This window comes from Saccostrea echinata, unplaced genomic scaffold, assembly GCF_033153115.1.
Source record: "Saccostrea echinata isolate AGI-Se365-2 ecotype Australia unplaced genomic scaffold, CSIRO_AGI_Sech_v1 ptg000001l, whole genome shotgun sequence".
NCBI lineage: Eukaryota > Metazoa > Mollusca > Bivalvia > Ostreida > Ostreidae > Saccostrea > Saccostrea echinata.
Genome location: NW_026889750.1, coordinates 17830001 through 17848215, shown reverse-complemented (window position 1 = coordinate 17848215; position 18215 = coordinate 17830001). Strand labels below are relative to the sequence as shown.

At 34.4% G+C, this 18215-nt stretch overlaps 3 protein-coding genes across 3 annotated transcripts in view; 2 read left to right on the top strand and 1 right to left on the bottom strand.

Moving 5' to 3' along the window:
• Positions 1-18215, top strand: part of LOC133186354 (U1 small nuclear ribonucleoprotein A-like) — a 195018-nt gene that overhangs the window by 64053 nt on the left and 112750 nt on the right. The gene's annotated exons all lie outside the window — the stretch shown is intronic.
• LOC133186260 (uncharacterized) lies at positions 7943-13224 on the bottom strand. Its single transcript, XM_061321488.1, has 8 exons — positions 13075-13224; positions 12869-12909; positions 12597-12768; positions 12398-12495; positions 12153-12272; positions 11279-11444; positions 10453-10553; positions 7943-8295 (listed from the first exon to the last, which is right to left on the bottom strand). The coding sequence occupies exons 1-8, from the start codon at positions 13107-13109 to the stop codon at positions 8174-8176; spliced, it is 855 nt and encodes a 284-aa protein (XP_061177472.1). The 5' UTR covers positions 13110-13224; the 3' UTR covers positions 7943-8173.
• LOC133186250 (uncharacterized) overlaps positions 13259-18215 on the top strand; it is a 6686-nt gene continuing 1729 nt past the window's right edge. Inside the window, exons 1-6 of the mRNA XM_061321479.1 lie at positions 13259-13464; positions 13599-13757; positions 16793-16957; positions 17160-17321; positions 17555-17695; positions 17955-18097. Of these exons, the coding sequence (XP_061177463.1) occupies positions 13401-13464; positions 13599-13757; positions 16793-16957; positions 17160-17321; positions 17555-17695; positions 17955-18097 (834 nt within the window). The 5' untranslated portion in view covers positions 13259-13400. The remainder of the gene's footprint in view (positions 13465-13598; positions 13758-16792; positions 16958-17159; positions 17322-17554; positions 17696-17954; positions 18098-18215) is intronic.

Sequence of the window (18215 nt, the reverse complement as noted above, 5' to 3'; positions counted from 1 at the left end):
ATGTATTTGAGTACATAGGAAATAAATTCGTTATCCAGATCCAATCAAGGGTGTACAGGGATTTATCCCGGGTTGTATTCCATACAACCTACGGCCTCAGGGTGTATGGAATAAAACCCGAGGTAAATCCCCGTACACCCTTGATTGGACCTGGATAACTAATATTGTCCGTCGTTTTTGTTGTTATTGGCTATTTAAAATTTTCACAATTTTATCTCCTTCTCCAGATACACTGGGTAAATTTCAACCATGCAAACTTGCACAGTGGTTCCTTGGGTAAAGGAGATTGAAGTCTGTTCAAATGAAGAGCTGTTATCTAACTCTTTTAAGGGGAGATAATTAAGAATTCAGAAAATTTTGTGATATTTTTAAAAACCACAGGACCAGAAAACATGAAACTTACACGAAAACATCCTGATGTAGTGTAGATTTAAGTTTGTTTATATATTAGAAAACTTCTAACAAATATTCTGCATGAAGAACAGCAGGGACATGATTATTAGCTCTTCTGAGCCAAAGGCTCAAAGAGCTAATGCTATGGCCATTTGTGCGGTGTGCGTAAACTTTTTAGAATATGGGCCATAACTCAAGAACCCCTTGGCCAATTATTGTCAAATTTGTCACAGGGTATCCTTGGCCCAAGGGCTCCCGTTTATACTAAAACTAGGGTTGTGACCCTTAAACAAGGGGAGATAATTAGGAAAATAGAAACAAAAGTACTGGTTGCTAAAAAATCTTCTTCTCAAGAACCACTGGGCAGATTATCACCAAACTTACACAAAAGGATGAGGATATGTTGTAGATTAAAATTTGCACGGGGAATTGCCCTTGGGCAAAGGGCGTGGTCTCAAAGTCACTTCAAAGTTGACCAAAAATTACATTTTATTAAAATGTTGATATTTTGCTTACTATAAGGACTAGGATCATCAAGTCTTGTCAGTTGATGCATCTAAGGACCTCATATCATGTCAACTCAAAAGTAGGTCACGGTGACCTACTTTTTAGCTCTTCTGAGCCAAAGGCTCAAAGAGCTAATGCTATGGCCATTTGTGCGGTGTGCGGTGTGCGTAAACTTTTTAGAATATGGGCCATAACTCAAGAACCCCTTGGCCAATTATTGTCAAATTTGTCACAGGGTATCCTTGGCCCAAGGGCTCCCTTTTATACTAAAACTGGGGTTGTGACCCTTTAACAAGGGGAGATAATTAGGAAAATAGAAACAAAAGTACTGGTTGCTAAAAAATCTTCTTCTCAAGAACCACTGGGCAGATTATCACCAAACTTACACAAAAGGATGAGGATATGTTGTAGATTAAAATTTGCACGGGGATTTACCCTGGGGCAAAGGGCGTGGTCTCAAGGTCACTTCAAAGTTGACCAAAAATTACATTTTATTAAAATGTTGATATTTTGCTTACTATAAGGACTAGGATCATCAAATCTTGTCAGTTGGTGCATCTAAGGACCTCATATCATGTTGACTCAAAAGTAGGTCACGGTGACCTACTTTTTAAATTTTGCGGCCATTCTTTTTCAAAATGATTTAGAGGCATATTTTGAACAATTTAAGGCCTATGATCATCAAACTTTGTCAGTTGATGCATCTTGGGTCCTCAAAGTACGTCAACTAAAAAGTAGGTCACCTTGACCTACTTTTTGAATTTTATGGCCAATCTTTTTTAAAACAATTAAGGTCATTAATTCGAATACGGGGAGGCTTAGAATCATTAAATCTTGTAAGATGATGCATCTTGGGGCCATAAAACATATTTATTAAAAAGTAGGTCACAGTGACCTACTTTTTGAATTTTGCAGGCATTCGATTTCAAAGCGTTTTAGAGGCATAATTTGGACATTTTAAGTCCTATGATCATAAAACTTTGTAAGTTGATGCATCTTGGGTCCTCAAAAAAGGTCAACTGAAAAGTAGGTCACCGTGACCTACTTTTCAATTTATATGACTATAATTAAATATTTCAGGTACTAATTGGCTTAGAATCATCAAAATTTGTCAGTTGATGCATCTTGGGTCTTCGGAGTAGGTCGACTAAAAAGTAGGTCACCGTGACCTACTTTTGAAAATTTATGGCTTTAATTAAATATTTCGGGTACTAATTGGCTTAGAATCATCAAACTTTGTCAGTTGATGCGTCATGGGTCTTCGGAGTAGGTCGACTAAAAAGTAGGTCACCGTGACCTACTTTCAGAAAATTTATGGCTTTAATAAAATATTTCGGGTACTAATTGGCTTAGAATCATAAAACTTTGTCAGTTTATGCGTCATGGGTCCTCGGAGTACAACAACTGAAAAGTAGGTCACAGTGACCTACTTTCAGAAAATTTATGGCTTTAATAAAATATTTCGGGTACTAATTGGCTCAGAATCATTAAACTTTGTCAGTTGATGCGTCTTGGGTCCTCGGAGTACAACAACTGAAAAGTAGGTCACCATGACCTACTTTTGAAATTTTATGGCTGTATTTAATATTTTCAGGAATTATTTGGCTTAGAATCGTCAAAATTTGTCAGTTGATGCATCTTTGGTCCTCGGAGTAGGTTGACTGAAAAGTAGGTCACGGTGACCTACTTTTGAAAATTTATGGCTTTAATTAAATATTACAGGTACTAATTGGCTTAGAATCATCAAACTTTGTCAGTTGATGCATCTTGGGTCCTTGGAGTAAAACAATTGAAAAGTAGGTCACTTTGACCTACTTATAAAATTTTATGATTATAATTTTAAAAAACATTTTAGGTATTAATTGGCTTAGAATCATCAAACTTAGTTGATGGATCCTCAGAGAATGACAAGTGATAAGTAGGTCACCATGACCAACTCTCAGGTTCTAATTGGCATAGAATCATCTGTTCTCAGAGTGTGAAATGGAATTTCAAGGGTTTATGTAAATATACAGGATACTTCGAAGCTTCAAATAGAAGTGATAGGTTGTACAGTTTATCAGAAGAGCGATTCAAGGCCCATGGGCCTCTTGTTAAATTGTGCGGCCATTCTTTTTCAAAATGATTTAGAGGCATATTTTGAACAATTTAAGACCTATGATCACCAAACTTTGTCAGTTGATGTATCTTGGGTCCGCGGAGTACGTCAACTAAAAAGTAGGTCACCTTGTCCTACTTTTTGAATTTTATGGCTAATCTTTTTCAAAACAACTTAGGTCATTAATTCGAATACTGAGAGGTTTAGAATCATTAAATCTTCTTGGGGCCATAAAACATATTTATTAAAAAGTAGGTCACAGTGACCTACTTTTTGAACTTTGCAGGCATTCGATTTCAAAGTGTTTTAGAGGCATAATTTGGACATTTTAAAGCCTATGATGATAAAACTTGTAAGTTGATGCATCTTGAGTTCTCGAAAAACGTCAACTGAAAAGTAGGTCACTGTGACCTACTTTTGAAATTTTATGGCTATATTTAAATATTTAGGGTACTATTTGGCTTAAAGTCATCAAAATTTGTCAGTTGATGTATCTTGGGTCCTCAGAGTAGGTCGACTGAAAAGTAGGTCCCATGACCTACTTTTCAATTTATATGACTATAATTAAATATTTCTGATACTAATTGGCCTAGAATCATCAAACTTTGTCAGTTGATGCATCTTAGATCTTCGGAGTAAAGTGGACTGAAAAGTAGGTCACTGTGACCTACTTTTCAATTTATATGACTATAATTGAATATTTCAGGTGCTAATTGGCTTAGAATCTTCAAACTTCGTCAGTTGATGCACCTTGGGTCTTCGGAGTAAGTCGACTGAAAAGTAGGTCACCTTGACCTACTTTTGAAATTTTATGATTGTATTTAATATTTTTCGGGTACTGTTTGGCTTTCAATCATCAAAATTTTGTCATTTGATGTATCTCGGGTCCTCGGAGTACAACAACTGAAAAGTAGGTCACGGTGACCTACTTTTCAATTTATATGGCTATAATTAAATATTTCGTGTACTAATTGGCCTTGAATCATTAATCTTTGTCAGTTGATGCATCTTGGGTCTTCGGAGTAGGTCGACTGAAAAGTAGGTCACTATGACCTACTTTTGAAAATTTATGGCTTTAATTAAATATTTCAGGTACTAATTGGCTTAGAATCATCAAACTTTGTCAGTTGATGCATCTTGGGTCCTCGGAGTACAACAACTGAAAAGTAAGTCACCGTGACCTAATTTTGAAAATTTATAGCTTTAATTAAATATTTCAGGTACTAATTGGCTTAGAATCATCAAAATTTGTCAGTAGATGCATCTTGGGTCCTAGGAGTACAACAACAGAAAAGAAGGTCACTGTGACCTACTTTTGAAATTTATTGCTTTATTTAAATATTTTTAGGTACTTATTGGCTTAGAATCACCAATCTTTGTCAGTTGATGCATCTTGGGTCCTCAAAGTCTGTCATCTGAAAAGTAGGTCACTGTGACCTACTTTTGAAATTTTATGGTTATAATTTTAAAAATATTTTAGGTATTAATTGGCTTAGAATCATCAAACTTAGTTGATGCATCTTTGGTCCTCAGAGAATGAAAAGTGATAAGTAGGTCATGATGATCTAATCTCAGGTACTAATTGGCTTAGAATCATCTTGGGTTCTCAGAGTGTTTCATCTAAAATGTAGGTCATGAAGACCTACCTTTGAATTTCAAGGCTTTATCTAAATATACAGGATACTTAGAGGCTTCAAATGGAAGTGATAGGTTGTACAGTTTATCAGAAGAGCAATTCAAGGCCCTTGGGCCTCTTGCTGATATTATTGCGAGCATTTTCAAAATTGTTAAAAATCACTCTAATTCTACACTAAAGTACTCAAAATGATAAAAGGATGCTGGAGTTCCTCATTGACAATTTTTTAGCTGGTCAGACACTAGGACCCCATTTTAAAAAACAACTTACGACTAAGACCAAAAAAAAAACAACTTATGACTAAGACCAATAACTTCAGCTTAATGTAAAATCTTGCAAAATTATTAATTCTAATTAAAAATACTTTATAAAAATATGTCTTAAAACGCCTTTTAAAAATGATAAATACCATCTTCAATTAATATAAAGAAGAGAATTATTCACAAAATTACATTTTGGTTTTAGTTGTAAGTTCTTTTGTAAAACGGGGCCCACAAGAGCTTACACAATAGTAATGTGTTTGCCATCCGTCTGTCTGTCCATCTGTAAACAAATTTTTCAAAATACTACTATACTACAGTTTTCTGATTTCAGTATAACTTGGCACACAAGTAGACTGCACTAAGATGAGCGGTGTTGCTATGGTTACTAAATATAGAAATTTCTGTAAATACTTTCAAAACTCTACTCCTCCTAGAGTTTTGGTCTGATTTCAAGTTAACTTGGCACACAAGAAGACTACACTAAGATACATAATTCGTTTTATCGGTTTTTGATTTCAATGAACGGTGTTGCCATTGTAATCTGATTAAAATCAGCTGTTCTGATACGTTCGTAAGCGGTAGCGTATCAGAACAGCTGATTTTAATCAGATTGTTGCCATTGTTACAAAAATAGAAAATTTGTGACATACTTTCAAAATGCCTCTCCTACAGTTTTGGTATGAGTTCAGTATAACTTGGTGCACAAGAAGATTACACTGAGATAATTATGTTTATCAGTTTTTGATTTTGGTGATATGTTGCCATGGTTACTAAAAATAGAAAATTCTGTGAAATAACTTTCAAAACACTACTCCTTCTACAGATTGGTCTGATTTAATATAACTTGGCATGCAAGTAGACTACACTGAGATACATAATTGTCTTTATCGTTTTTTGATTAAGATGAATGATGTTGCCTAGGTTACTAAAATTGAAATTTCTGTAAAATTCTTTTAAAAGGCTACTCCTACAGTTTCAGTCTGATTGCAATAAATCTTGCAACAAAAAGAGCCTAAACCAAGGATCATTATTCTGTTTATTGCTGTTGCAAAATTTCAAGTTCAAGTGCTACTTTTCTCTTCCTTTGCTATAAGTACAAGCCAGTAGAGCTACAGACTAGTCAGAGACTTCTGGTTCAAATTGTTTGAATCTCGATGGGCACAAATAGACTCTATTCACGCACGCGCTGAAGTTCATTTCGATAACGAGGCTGACCTGACAAAAAGCACAAGTACGAGCAGACGGTCCTGCGAAATCGAGCTCCTTTATTAGCGGACTTGTTTTTATATTCCTATGAAGTAGAATTTATTCAAAAACTTATACATGAGAAGAAGAATTCATGCCGTCTCCTTCAACTGGACATTCAGATACATGACAACGTTTTATCAATTAAGAATAGTTACTTCCATTCATATGTCTACTCAGTACATCCCAGTGAACTTGAAATAAAAGACACTACAGAGCCTGCCACATCTGTTTCATATTTTGATGTTTTACTGACTGTAGACAATAAGGGTCAACTAACAACTAAATTGTATGACAAACGAGATGACTTCAGCTTTTGTATCATCAACTTTCCGTATTTATGTATTAATATATTTTCCTGGATATGGTGTTTATGTCTCCCAACTTATTCGATTATTTAATAGAATGCTCCGAGTACGATCAGTTTCTAAACCGAGGCAAGATACCAACAGATAAGTTAGTGCTACAGGGATTTCAACAACATTCTTTTTTTAAAGTCAGCATTTTGTCAATTCTATGGTCATTATAATGACTTATTAACAAATATAACCTATCATTGCGTTGTATTTTGGCTGACATGTTTCATACCAATTGTTAGGCCTTTGTTTTTATACTATATTCGTCTACGGAATGTTCTGTTTACCTGATCAATACACAGGGCTCATGGCGGGTTTGACGGTCAACAGAGGATGCTTACTCTTTCCAGGCACCTGATCCCACCTCTGGAAATTTGGGGATTCCGTGGGTTTTTTTTGTCCTCTTCACATATTTGTATTGTTTGTAGATTTTTTTGAGATCGATCACTGTTCTTTATCTTCACCTTTTTCATTCAGGTAGTGCATATTCAAATTTGTTTAAATCATGACCCCTTGGGGAAGCTGATGGGGCAACAATAGGTGATGAACGCTTTCCAGGACAATGGTTAGTGATATTAATATTAGTATGCAAGCATCCTCAGGTAGTGCAGATTTAAGTTTGTTCAAATCAGTGCCCCTGGAGGGGGTCGGCCGGGTCCACAATAAGGTATCAAAGCTTTACACTGGAATATATAATATTATATAGAAAAATAATAATCCCAAGAACAGGAGGGCTACGATTCATATACATGTAATATGAAAGTATTCACAGGAAGTGCGGTTTAATTCATGCATTGATCATTAAGATCAGCAGGTATATGCTTGCTCATATTGAAGCTGAACACGACTCATATTTAGTCGTACTCCAATGATATTTTTCCGATATCCAGCACTGGGATATACACTTCGAATTAATTCTTACACCTGAATACTTTCTGGTAACCTACATGGAATGGGCAATACGTAGCTTGCACTGCCTTTGTTTACATTTTAATGCATTTTACGTGTATGTGTGTTTGTTTGTACTGCATTTACCTGTGCAACTTCGTCATATTTCTTTGATAACCTTTCTCCAGTCGTGAAAGAAGCATCCAGCAGTTAATTTGATCTCATCGGGTATTTTACATGTTCATTGCAGTGTAGGAAACGTCTACATAGGTGAAACATGGAAAGCTTATCACATTGAACCGTGACCAAGTGAACAGGTTATATCTAGGGGCTCTACAAATAATATGAATGTAGAGAAATATGGCGGAGAAAGACCTTTCATGAATCGTGTTCAGCTTTAATACGCAAGCATCCTTGGGAAGTGCTAATCAAAAGATCTGAATAGAAATCGTAAATGTTTACTTAGCATAAGTTTTCCCTTGTAAATTATTGATATATACCAGAAAATCATAAAAATAAGGACATTTTGAAATTTGAGAAAAAATCTGTATTCTGTAACTTTTAAGCGACTTTTGTCCCATCCTTCACTGAAAAGTTTACTTGTTTAAAACCGATATTAGCATCAGTATTAACATCATTTAATATCCATTGTCCGCCGAGTTACCCTGAAAGGGTTTACCGGACCCTTAGTCTGCGCTCTTCTTAAGAGTTTTTCATTTTAAGTTTTTCATCGCATGAAAGAAACAGCTGAGTGCGTCAAATTTCATGGTCTAACCCATGGAGCACATTAAGGATATAAAAATTGTGGCCGTGCTGGACTCTCAATTAAGTTACAATCTCTGTACAGACGAAATCGTTGACCATGCGGTACTCTTTTCACCATGTGAAAAACTGAGTCATCCCTTCCAGCTAAAAAAGAAAAAGAAAAATTTAAACTTTATGCGCGCAAAAGACGCATTATACAATGATCCGGCCTACTCTAACAATTTGTACTCCTCATTGATAAAGCAGTGTGATTTTAAGCTTTAACAGGCCCTCGGCTACATGTAGCTGCAATTCATCTGCCTCCCCCCCCCCAAAAAAAAGAAAATGAAAAGGCTATCCTTCCCTCAGATTTATCTGGATTCTAGCGTTTAGTTAGTCTGGAATTGATGTGCAAGTACAGCGAGAGGATAGGATTCGGAAAGGGAAGAGAGGCCAAGCCCCCTGTCGGAAAAGGATTCCTAGCTTAAAAAACCGTAAAAAATTACGATAAGAATTAACAAATAAGAACTGCGAATGATAGTATTGTTCTGCCGCCTACCTCCAAGTCAAATTTCAAATGTTAACATATTTGAATGATTTTTCATATAATATAGATATTTATGTGAAATTTCAAAAAAACATAACTTATTTGGGAAAACAAAGAGAGATAACTCTTTAAATTTGTTTTACACTATAGAAATCAACGGAAAACGGAAAATATTTTAACCCCCCCCCCCCCCCCCCCCCGTGAAACAAAAATTAATTCCTTTTTATAGGTTTTATGAATTGTTATTTCACAAATTCCTACAAAAGCTTTTGTTGTTTCACGGGGGGGGGGGGGGGGGAGGGGGGGCATATGTTTATAGACAAAAAACTGCAAAATTGGTCATTTTATTTATCACCAATTTCAATTGAAATTACAAATAAAATAAGGCCTTCAATCAATATTTATCTTGAGTTTTACATAAGTTAACATACGGAAAGATTTAAGGGTTATTTATCTATTCCAAGCGTTTTGAAAATCTAGCAATTTTTAAAGCCTGATTTCAATGGATAAAATTTTCAACCCCCCTTTTGAATAGAGTCGTAAATAAGAGCAATTAAGTTTTTGACACTGATTTTAAAATTATCAATCAATTAACAATGAACTCTTCTTTGCATTCAATCAGGTTTTAATGGCCAAACTACCATTTATATTGAATTAAATGGGTGCAAAATGTGGGCGGGAATCGAGAGTTAGCGTGCGTGGTTCTTTTATTATTTAACATTTGCAGGTATTCAATAATACAACATTATGTTTACACACACCCTCACGCACATCTCTCTCTCTCTCTCTCTCTATTCTACATTGGACTTAAAATACATCAAAAAACTTCCAAAGTGATACAATTAATTATGAAAAGTTACGTTCATCTGCACCCGACTTTTCCAAGTGACAGAACATTCATATTTTTCTATATCTGAAAAAATAGATTAAAAAATCCAAATAAATACAACTATAGTAATGCTTTTTTTAAAATCCCGCTTCTCTCATTACAATCGGCTAGGACCTAGAGCCTGGTGAATATTATACTCCTCAGTCGGCTAAATCATCGTATTGACCTCAAAACAGCAATAATTGTATAATGTTTCTACACTGAAGAGAATATAGATACGAAAAATTAATTCCGTCAGTCAATTTTAATTTAAGTTCAAAGCTGTTGTTATCTCTAATGTCAAATTGCTATCACTCTTATTCTAATTAAAATTTTATCCTTTGATCCGCTCACGTACACGTAAATCGCTAAAACAAAAGTGGTCTACGTGAGCGGATCAAATGGAACTTTTTTAATTAATTAGATTGCTATTACTCCCAGGGCTTTTGTTTTATTTGATTGATAGCACAAATACACAATATTCTCTGTACAGAGGTATTTATATGAATTAGATGAACGGTGACACCAACTGGTCACAAAAATTTGATAAAAGAATAAAACTTAATTTAATTGTCAGAAACTCTTCGTTATCCTAATTGTTTTTAAACGCTGACGTGTTATCAGTCTGTTGCCAAAAAGTGTTATGAACATTCCTACAAAGAGCATTATCTTAGTTCAATATACGTATACATGTACAGTGATTTATTTTTTGAAGTCAATGAAAATCAGGCAAGGAAAAAAGAATACCCATAGACACTAGATTGAAACATTTGACATTATATAGCCCCCCCCCCTCCCCAAACCGAGTTTTGTTTAACAATTCCGATTTGTTTAAATGTGTAACAGTTCCCATTTTTAAGAAAGCAAATGTACTCATCAAGTTAAAATTTGTTTAGAAAGTACCTACAATTTGTCCTGGAAATTTTGAATCTGTAGTAAGGATCTCCAGACAGCGGTAGAATACGAAGGCAGAGAATCCCGTCTATCCCTTTCTGTATGTTATTGGCCCTGCATGGCGGTTCAAAGTCAAAGTGAGAAACATAATAAGTATACCGATTTTTTTGCTACAGAAAATACTAAAAACACTAAATATTTATTTTCCATCATAATGTATGTGTTTTAATTATATTTTCTTTACAAGAAACCAGAAACTTATCTAATCTTTCGATAATACACTGAAAAACTGGCATCAACGATGATTTTTTTTTAATTTTGAAAAAAAAAGAGAAATACATTAACCCCCCTTGAATTCCTGTGAGGGGGAGGGGTTGGGTAGGTATAGCACAGTTTATACCTTCGAATGGTCATTTCTATTAAGTAAAGGTCTTATAGAAATGTTAATAATAGTATACTGGATCAATGGTAGTTTTATTACCTCCTTTTAAATATTCTGTAGATTTCAATTTACTTTATTTTACATATATGGGCAGATCACTCTGACTGCATAAAAATACTGTCCTTCTTGATATACTTTATTTTGACAAATAGATAGTCATGTTGTATATTTGTCAAAATAAAGTATATCAGGAAGGACAATACCACAAAATTAGAGCTCTTTAGTGTGTAGTGTATAGAGGAACCTTAAGTAAGAATATGTATTTTTTAAACAAAATCGTTATCTGATTGAGCAATATTAGTATTATATTATTGTAATAATATTAACGATATAATTTTCACTCTTTAATTTTGAATATTTTCATAATTAATTGAGCAACTCGCAACGCAGTTCTAACCTTAAAATAAAATTGTCCTTGTCTCTCGTGTCGCAGCTGAAGTGCAGTGTGGTTCTATTCATTGTGATAAAGTACATATCGTATTTTGTAAATGATAACCGCCAGGCTCCCTGTATTGTCGTCTGCCACATGAGTCTGATGGTTGGAGGGAACCGACACGTCTTTTCTGTAGAAAGTATATATGTTATAGTAGATGCTAGCATGAAATATATCTATTATACATGTAAATGCTCTTATTAAATTTATTTGGTTTCATACAATAAATTTTATGCATCTTTAATAATAAGGATTATGTCGACCAATATCCATAACGATCTCTTGAAAAGTCTAGTGTACGATGATACCCACTGGTGAATATATTTTTACATTATTTTTTTTTAATTTTGAGTTTTCAACATGCATTGTGACACTAAGATACATGTGCGGATCTAGAAGGGGGGGGGTTGCGGGGCGTCCACCCCCCACCCCCCCTTGAAATTTGCTAAGTTATTAAAAGTATATACTGAAGCACAGAAAAAATTACTTTGGAGCCATCCTCCCCCCGAAAACGTGGACCCCACCACCACGAAATAGGATTTTTACACGTTTGAGAAATGCATGGACTTTACGGGGTTTTTTTTGTTTTTGTCTTTCATTTTGTTTGTTTGTTTTGTTTGGTTTTTCTTTTTGTATTCTTTTTCCTGTCAAGAAATTTTCTGGGTTTGATACGTTTTGAAAAAGGAGTTTAGATTTTTGTTTTGTTTTTTTGTTTTTGCTTGTCAAGAAATTTCTGGGTTGAAATTTTTTGACTGAGGTGCCCCCCCCCCCCCCCCGGGAAAAAATTCTGGATCCGCGCTTGAGATAAATTGTGACTATTCTAATAAATGATGCTTACTTGCCCTATGTACAAAGTACTGTATTTGTGTCTGGACTCCGTTACACATATTGTTGATACTTGGAGTCACCAAAGCGGGTACCAAAACGGGGGCCATTAAAGGGTGGCCAGCTGCTTTTTCTGCAACAAAGTGAGTAAGCAAAATTAATTTGATTGAATATCATTATCTTTATCGAACCAAAGGTTTGGTTGGTCATAGCAGCTGGAAATATTTTTCTTTAGTGCGGAGACAAACCAGATCTTACGTGACAATCTCCATACACTGAAATCAGCCTTGGGTACATCAACAGAAACAAATGCTATACACACTATTCCCTGGGCGTTTTCTTCATTAACCCGAGTTCTGGAACAATTCTCAGAAATATAGGCATTTTGAAGAGCAAATCACAAATCAGTCACTTTTTATCGACACAAACTTAATAAAAGTAAATTGTTAAAAAAGACCTGAGCATGAAGGTTTGGCCTTTAGCCTCCAAACATTTATAGCGTGTCGTCTTCTTTCCTGCTTGTTTAAAAACCAGACTTTTCTTTCTGACCCTTAACACAGATCCAGGCTCGTCCCGGAAGTACCACTTGTCCCGGATGTTTAAAGGAGTGCTGCAGTTAGACCTACAGTCTAAATATAAACAGGACGAAATTAATTTGACCAATCATATAAATAGTTTTTATGGACATTGGACAGTAACTCTATGTGATTCTAAATAAGTTACATGTACCAGAAATTTGAATCAACGTTGCAAACCACATCAAAGAGATCCTGCAAAAGAAAAAAAAAAGAAGCACCAATCGTAGAATCAATGGATGGTCAAGTCGTCTATCAGAATATCATAAAAGTGGTTTGGTCCAACCATACATATTTCAAAAGTAACTTTAAAGAAATAAGAAATAAATAAAGTCATAAAGTCCTATTTTTAAAGCAAACCATTGTTGTAGAGTCCATCCTGTGATATATTTCATAATTCTCTCATCCACACTATACAATGTTACACAATGTATGTTTAGCGGACATTCCAAAAGAAGGAGTCATCATGGGAAACCGGAAACTCAACTTAGTCCTTCTGGGATCAGCATCTTCGCTAGAGATCTTTCCGAGTGTTTTGTACTAATCCAGGCCACTTAGTTGGTGAATTCCATTGTAACAGTTTATGTCCATAATATATGTCGCCTGTATATCTCCTAATCACCCCCTAATTAGAGTTAGCGCCTGACTGATCCAAATGTCATTTTAATACGTTTCAGAAACAAGAAATGTTCTTGCGATTTATTGTGACTATTATTATTTTCACAGGAATAAGTCCACTATTGGTGCTTGGTGAGTATAGAGACTTCGCGAATACAAACACTCTCCAAACCTATATACATTTCGCATTTCTTTCTTTAACCAGTCCAATACATGAAACTATTTCATCCCCTTTAGCATAAATGTGTATATAAATTTCTATCCAGGGGATTGTAATTTGATTGAAATTCCGAATGGGAGATCAAGTTTTCGAATGAAAGGCAGAGCAATATTGTTTACTTGTAATGACGGATTCGTCCTATACGGGGAACCTTACGACAACTGTAAGAATGGTTTCTGGAGCAGACCGCCACCAAGGTGTGTGGGTAAGTACTCTAAGTATACTTTAGATAAGTACTATAACTGTACTTTTTATACTTTAAGAAATCGTGTGAAGTCAGTTAAAGTTAGTTTCACATATATTTTTGAAATTTTGAACAAAAAGTAAGTGTGTAAAGTTTACTCACAAAATCGAAGAATTAAAAAAAAATGGAACAAGGAACTTGAACCAAAAACAAAACACACACACACACACACACACACACACACACACACACACACACACACAGGGAACATGACGAAAGCCACTCGGCACTTACAATATTATTCAATCTTGATGCCCTTAAAAGAATTTTTAGACAGTTATAAAAAAAGACAAGTCATATTTTTTAATAGCGAACACTTCTTTTCACCGTAGGCACAATTTAATTTGCTAAAGAATACACAGGTCTTTGAGTAATATGCAAAAATACTACTCCGTCAAACTGCATACTCCTACCATAATTTTCACAAACACACATTGATAGAATCGTGCCTCCTGGCGGCTAGTAATGACGTGTTGTTCTTTTATTTAAGCATATGGTCATACATCAAGCATTTAATGCTGAGCTGCTATGAGCTACAAAATGTACCCTAGTTATCGAATTTAAGGTGGCTAATTGAAGTCATCATTTATAATTTCTTTTTAATATAATCAATAATTATATTACTAAATTCGAAGTCTTATGTTCAGAAAAGTACATTGATATGTGATATGTGTTATCGTTTTGGATGACAAATCATTTAAAAAATAAAAAAAATAAAAAATCCAACTTTAAATTGGAGCCAATATCATCCTCACAAAAATTTGAAACATGTTAATAACGATTGTCACACAAGGAGTATTTATTTAACATCAATACAAAGCACTACTGACAAAGGAGTCGTGGTTCCACTCTATCTTTGAGTACGGTTCGAAACCATCTGATCTAGTTTATTTTTAAGATAATTTAACTGCGGCAGGAATCAACTCGTATTTTAAGGTCAGACGACAATATCCTCAATAATATATCATTTTCTCCAAGAATTTGTCATTGAAGTACTGCTACTTTAACAAGTTTCCTCACAAAAAAATTGAGGTACCTTACCAGACATTTTTGCAAGATACCAGAGGGTAGTGTTTTCTATATAATCCTAATTGAAATCACTTGAATTGTCAATATCACAATTTTTGTTGTAGTTATTTTCTAAGACGTTTTGAAAACCGTTTAGAAATCATAAGATAATGTTAATATTATGAATAATTCGTGTATTTTACAAGGAGAAACAAAACAGATATTTGAGGAACATGTCGTCAGACCTTAAAAGCATTATAATGGCATACACAGACAAGGCGACCAATAAGCGAACAGAATTATCATCTGTATAAAACCGCCTTTATCTTTGCAATCATCAAACATCATTTCTAAATGCAAGGATTGTATCTTATAATAACAGTATTCAATATTAAATTTATACATTACTGACATTCTATGGGAAAATTTATATAATATACATGTATATGATATACATGTATATATAATTATAAATAGTTATGACGATGGTGTTCGTACTGTACTTTTTAATTGATTATTTGATAATAAAATTGAAACAGGTTTTTGTTAGTATATTAGTATATTTTGTCTTTAATGTCGGTTATATTATCGACTTTTTATTTTATTTTTTCGTATTGAAACACCCTGCAAAATAAAAAAAAAAGATATAGGAATATTTTCTTAAACTACTAACCAGTGGCTGGTGTACCAAATTGATATCCACTTGGGGAAAAATCCGTACATTATAGTATTATAGAGTGTGGTGAAGGTCAATGTTGTTTCCGTCACACCGCAGTAGGACTTGCTAAAAATACCATTATAATCGTAGTTAGTCGTGGATGACTCATCATGGAACTATTTCAAGTCATGTTCTCATATTTATCTTCCCATGCAGTTTTAATGCCCAATAAATCGACAAATTTTGGGACATTTAGTTTTTGGTCTGTCCGTTGTATTCTTGTCTGCAAAAACTTTAACCTTGCCCATATCTTTGTGTACACATATTTTACCTCTTGACCTTGAATTTGGAGTTATAACTATTTTTGCAAAATTTTACTAAACTTGAACATCGGCCAACACTTCTTAATGTTTAGTGCTAGGGCTTTTATATATCTCACAATTTTATTCCTTGCGACAAGATCTTCTCTTTGGTTAAACATATTTGACCTTGACCTTTGACCTACGGTTGGAAACTTGAACTTGTGTCACATGTATATTTCTTTTGACAAGACCTTCCTTTGGGTACATACATTTTTTACTTTCAATCTTGACCTTTGAACTAAACCTACCTTTTAGAAACTTTTAACCATGGTCTTAACTTTTGAACATTTGGTGCTAGGGCTTTTATATTTCACATGTGTGTTTTTTTTAACCTTTTGACCTTGACCTAGAAGTTTGACCTACTTTTGAAAACTTAAACCTATGTCATAACTTTTTAATTGTTGATGCTAGGGCTTTCATATTTCTTTGGGTACTATTTTTTTTTTACCTTTTGACCTTGACCTAGAAGTTTGACCTACTTTTGAAAACTTAAACCTATGCCATTACTTTTTAATTGTTGATGCTAGGGCATTCATATTTCACATGTTTATTTCTTGTGACAAGACCTTCCCTTTGGAACCAACATTTTTGACCTCTCGACTTCGGAGTTTGACTTGCATTTGAGAGACAAACCTTGGCAATATGTCGTACGGGGCATCAGTGGTTCACAAACACATCTTGTTTCATGTATTCAAAGAGGGAAGTTGATATTGATTATAATCTTTTGCAATCTTTAAGGGGAAACGACCATCTAAAATAGGATATCTCAAAATTTGGTTAAATCAATCTTTTCCTCTTATAAAATGCTTATATTTTCTCAAGCTTTGCCCTGTGATATAACTACAATTGTGCAAACATATTCATCTCCATCTTTGTCAAGCAGGAGTCGTTCTCCCTGATGTTTTTATAGAATAATGCCATTAATCAACAGAAGTCAATTAATATTTTCAAAAAATACTGTTTCGTAGCTCCTGGATGTCCACTGATACAAAATATTACCAACGGTGACGTCAGAAGATCGCACACTGGGTCCGTGATAGAGGTCACGTGTAACAATGGAATGACCATACAAGGAGAGGCCCTTCTAACATGTGATGGACAAAATTGGAGCTCATCTATTCCAAAATGTCTAGGTAACGAACACTGAAAAAAAAATAAATAAACAAACGAACAAAACAAAAACAAAAAACCCACAGATTCATGTAAGTGTTATTATCATAATACAGACTTTTAACTGCATATCTGGCAAGTAATATACCATATAACCTCAATTCAAAGATATGAAATATTTTCCATGTATGCCCTGAAATCAGGAAGCTCATGAATTTTATGCAGAACCGTCTGAAGTAGATAGCTGTGATTTTGAATCCAGTAAATTTTGTGGGTGGAGTCAGGACCAAACAGATGATTTTGATTGGACACATCACAGTGGGAATACATCAACAGGAAAAACTGGACCAACCACAGATCACACCCTAGGACCGAATTATACGACAGGTATACTGCATCAATGATAAAAAAAAAACAGAAAAAAAATTAAATCAAAAATTTGGTTTGCAAATGGAGAATTTATCATGTCAAACTAGATTTAGAAAAGAGACACATCTGCGATTTTTTTCCGCCTCCAGTTGTTTTCAAATGGAAGGTTCATCAATTAAATTGAAAAAAAAACTTACATTCAGTACTTGAATAAGAAAAAAAAGATAGAAAATTTTTTTTTCTCTTCGTAGGTCACTATATTTATATCGAGGCATCCACCCCTAGACATCCGGGTGACGTCGCTCGTTTATTATCCCCATGGTATCCCATTGACCGCAGCAATCGATGCTTTAGATTTTGGTACCATATGAACGGTCCTAATCAGCTGAATGGTAAAGATATGAATTTGCAATTAATATAACATAAATGAAGCAGTTTTATAAGAGTTGAAATTAATATATCTATTGCGTATTCATATATAATTACTGGTCCTTTGCATTTATGTTACATACATATATTTGCAAATAATATATCAGAATCTCTTATTCAAATAATTATATTTAGTCATATTTTTAAAAATGATTTTTCCAAGAAACTCAAAGAATTTAACCTAAAAATTGAAATATAACCAAAAGAAAAAAAATATTTTAGCTGTGGGTACACTAAAGGTCTTGCTTCGAACCGGAAGCGGAAACAACTTTAGCGAAAAGGTCTTATTCACAATGTCCGGAAACCAAGGAGGGGACTGGAAATGTGGACACTTCAAAATTCCGATTTGTACAGAAAGGTTTCAGGTACTTTAGACATTGAATCTCCTTCAACTTCCTTTACTCTCAATGATAGAGAATGTCGTCAATGTGTCACGCAAAATGAATGCTAAAAGAGATTTTTCTTTAAAAAAAGTTCATATCT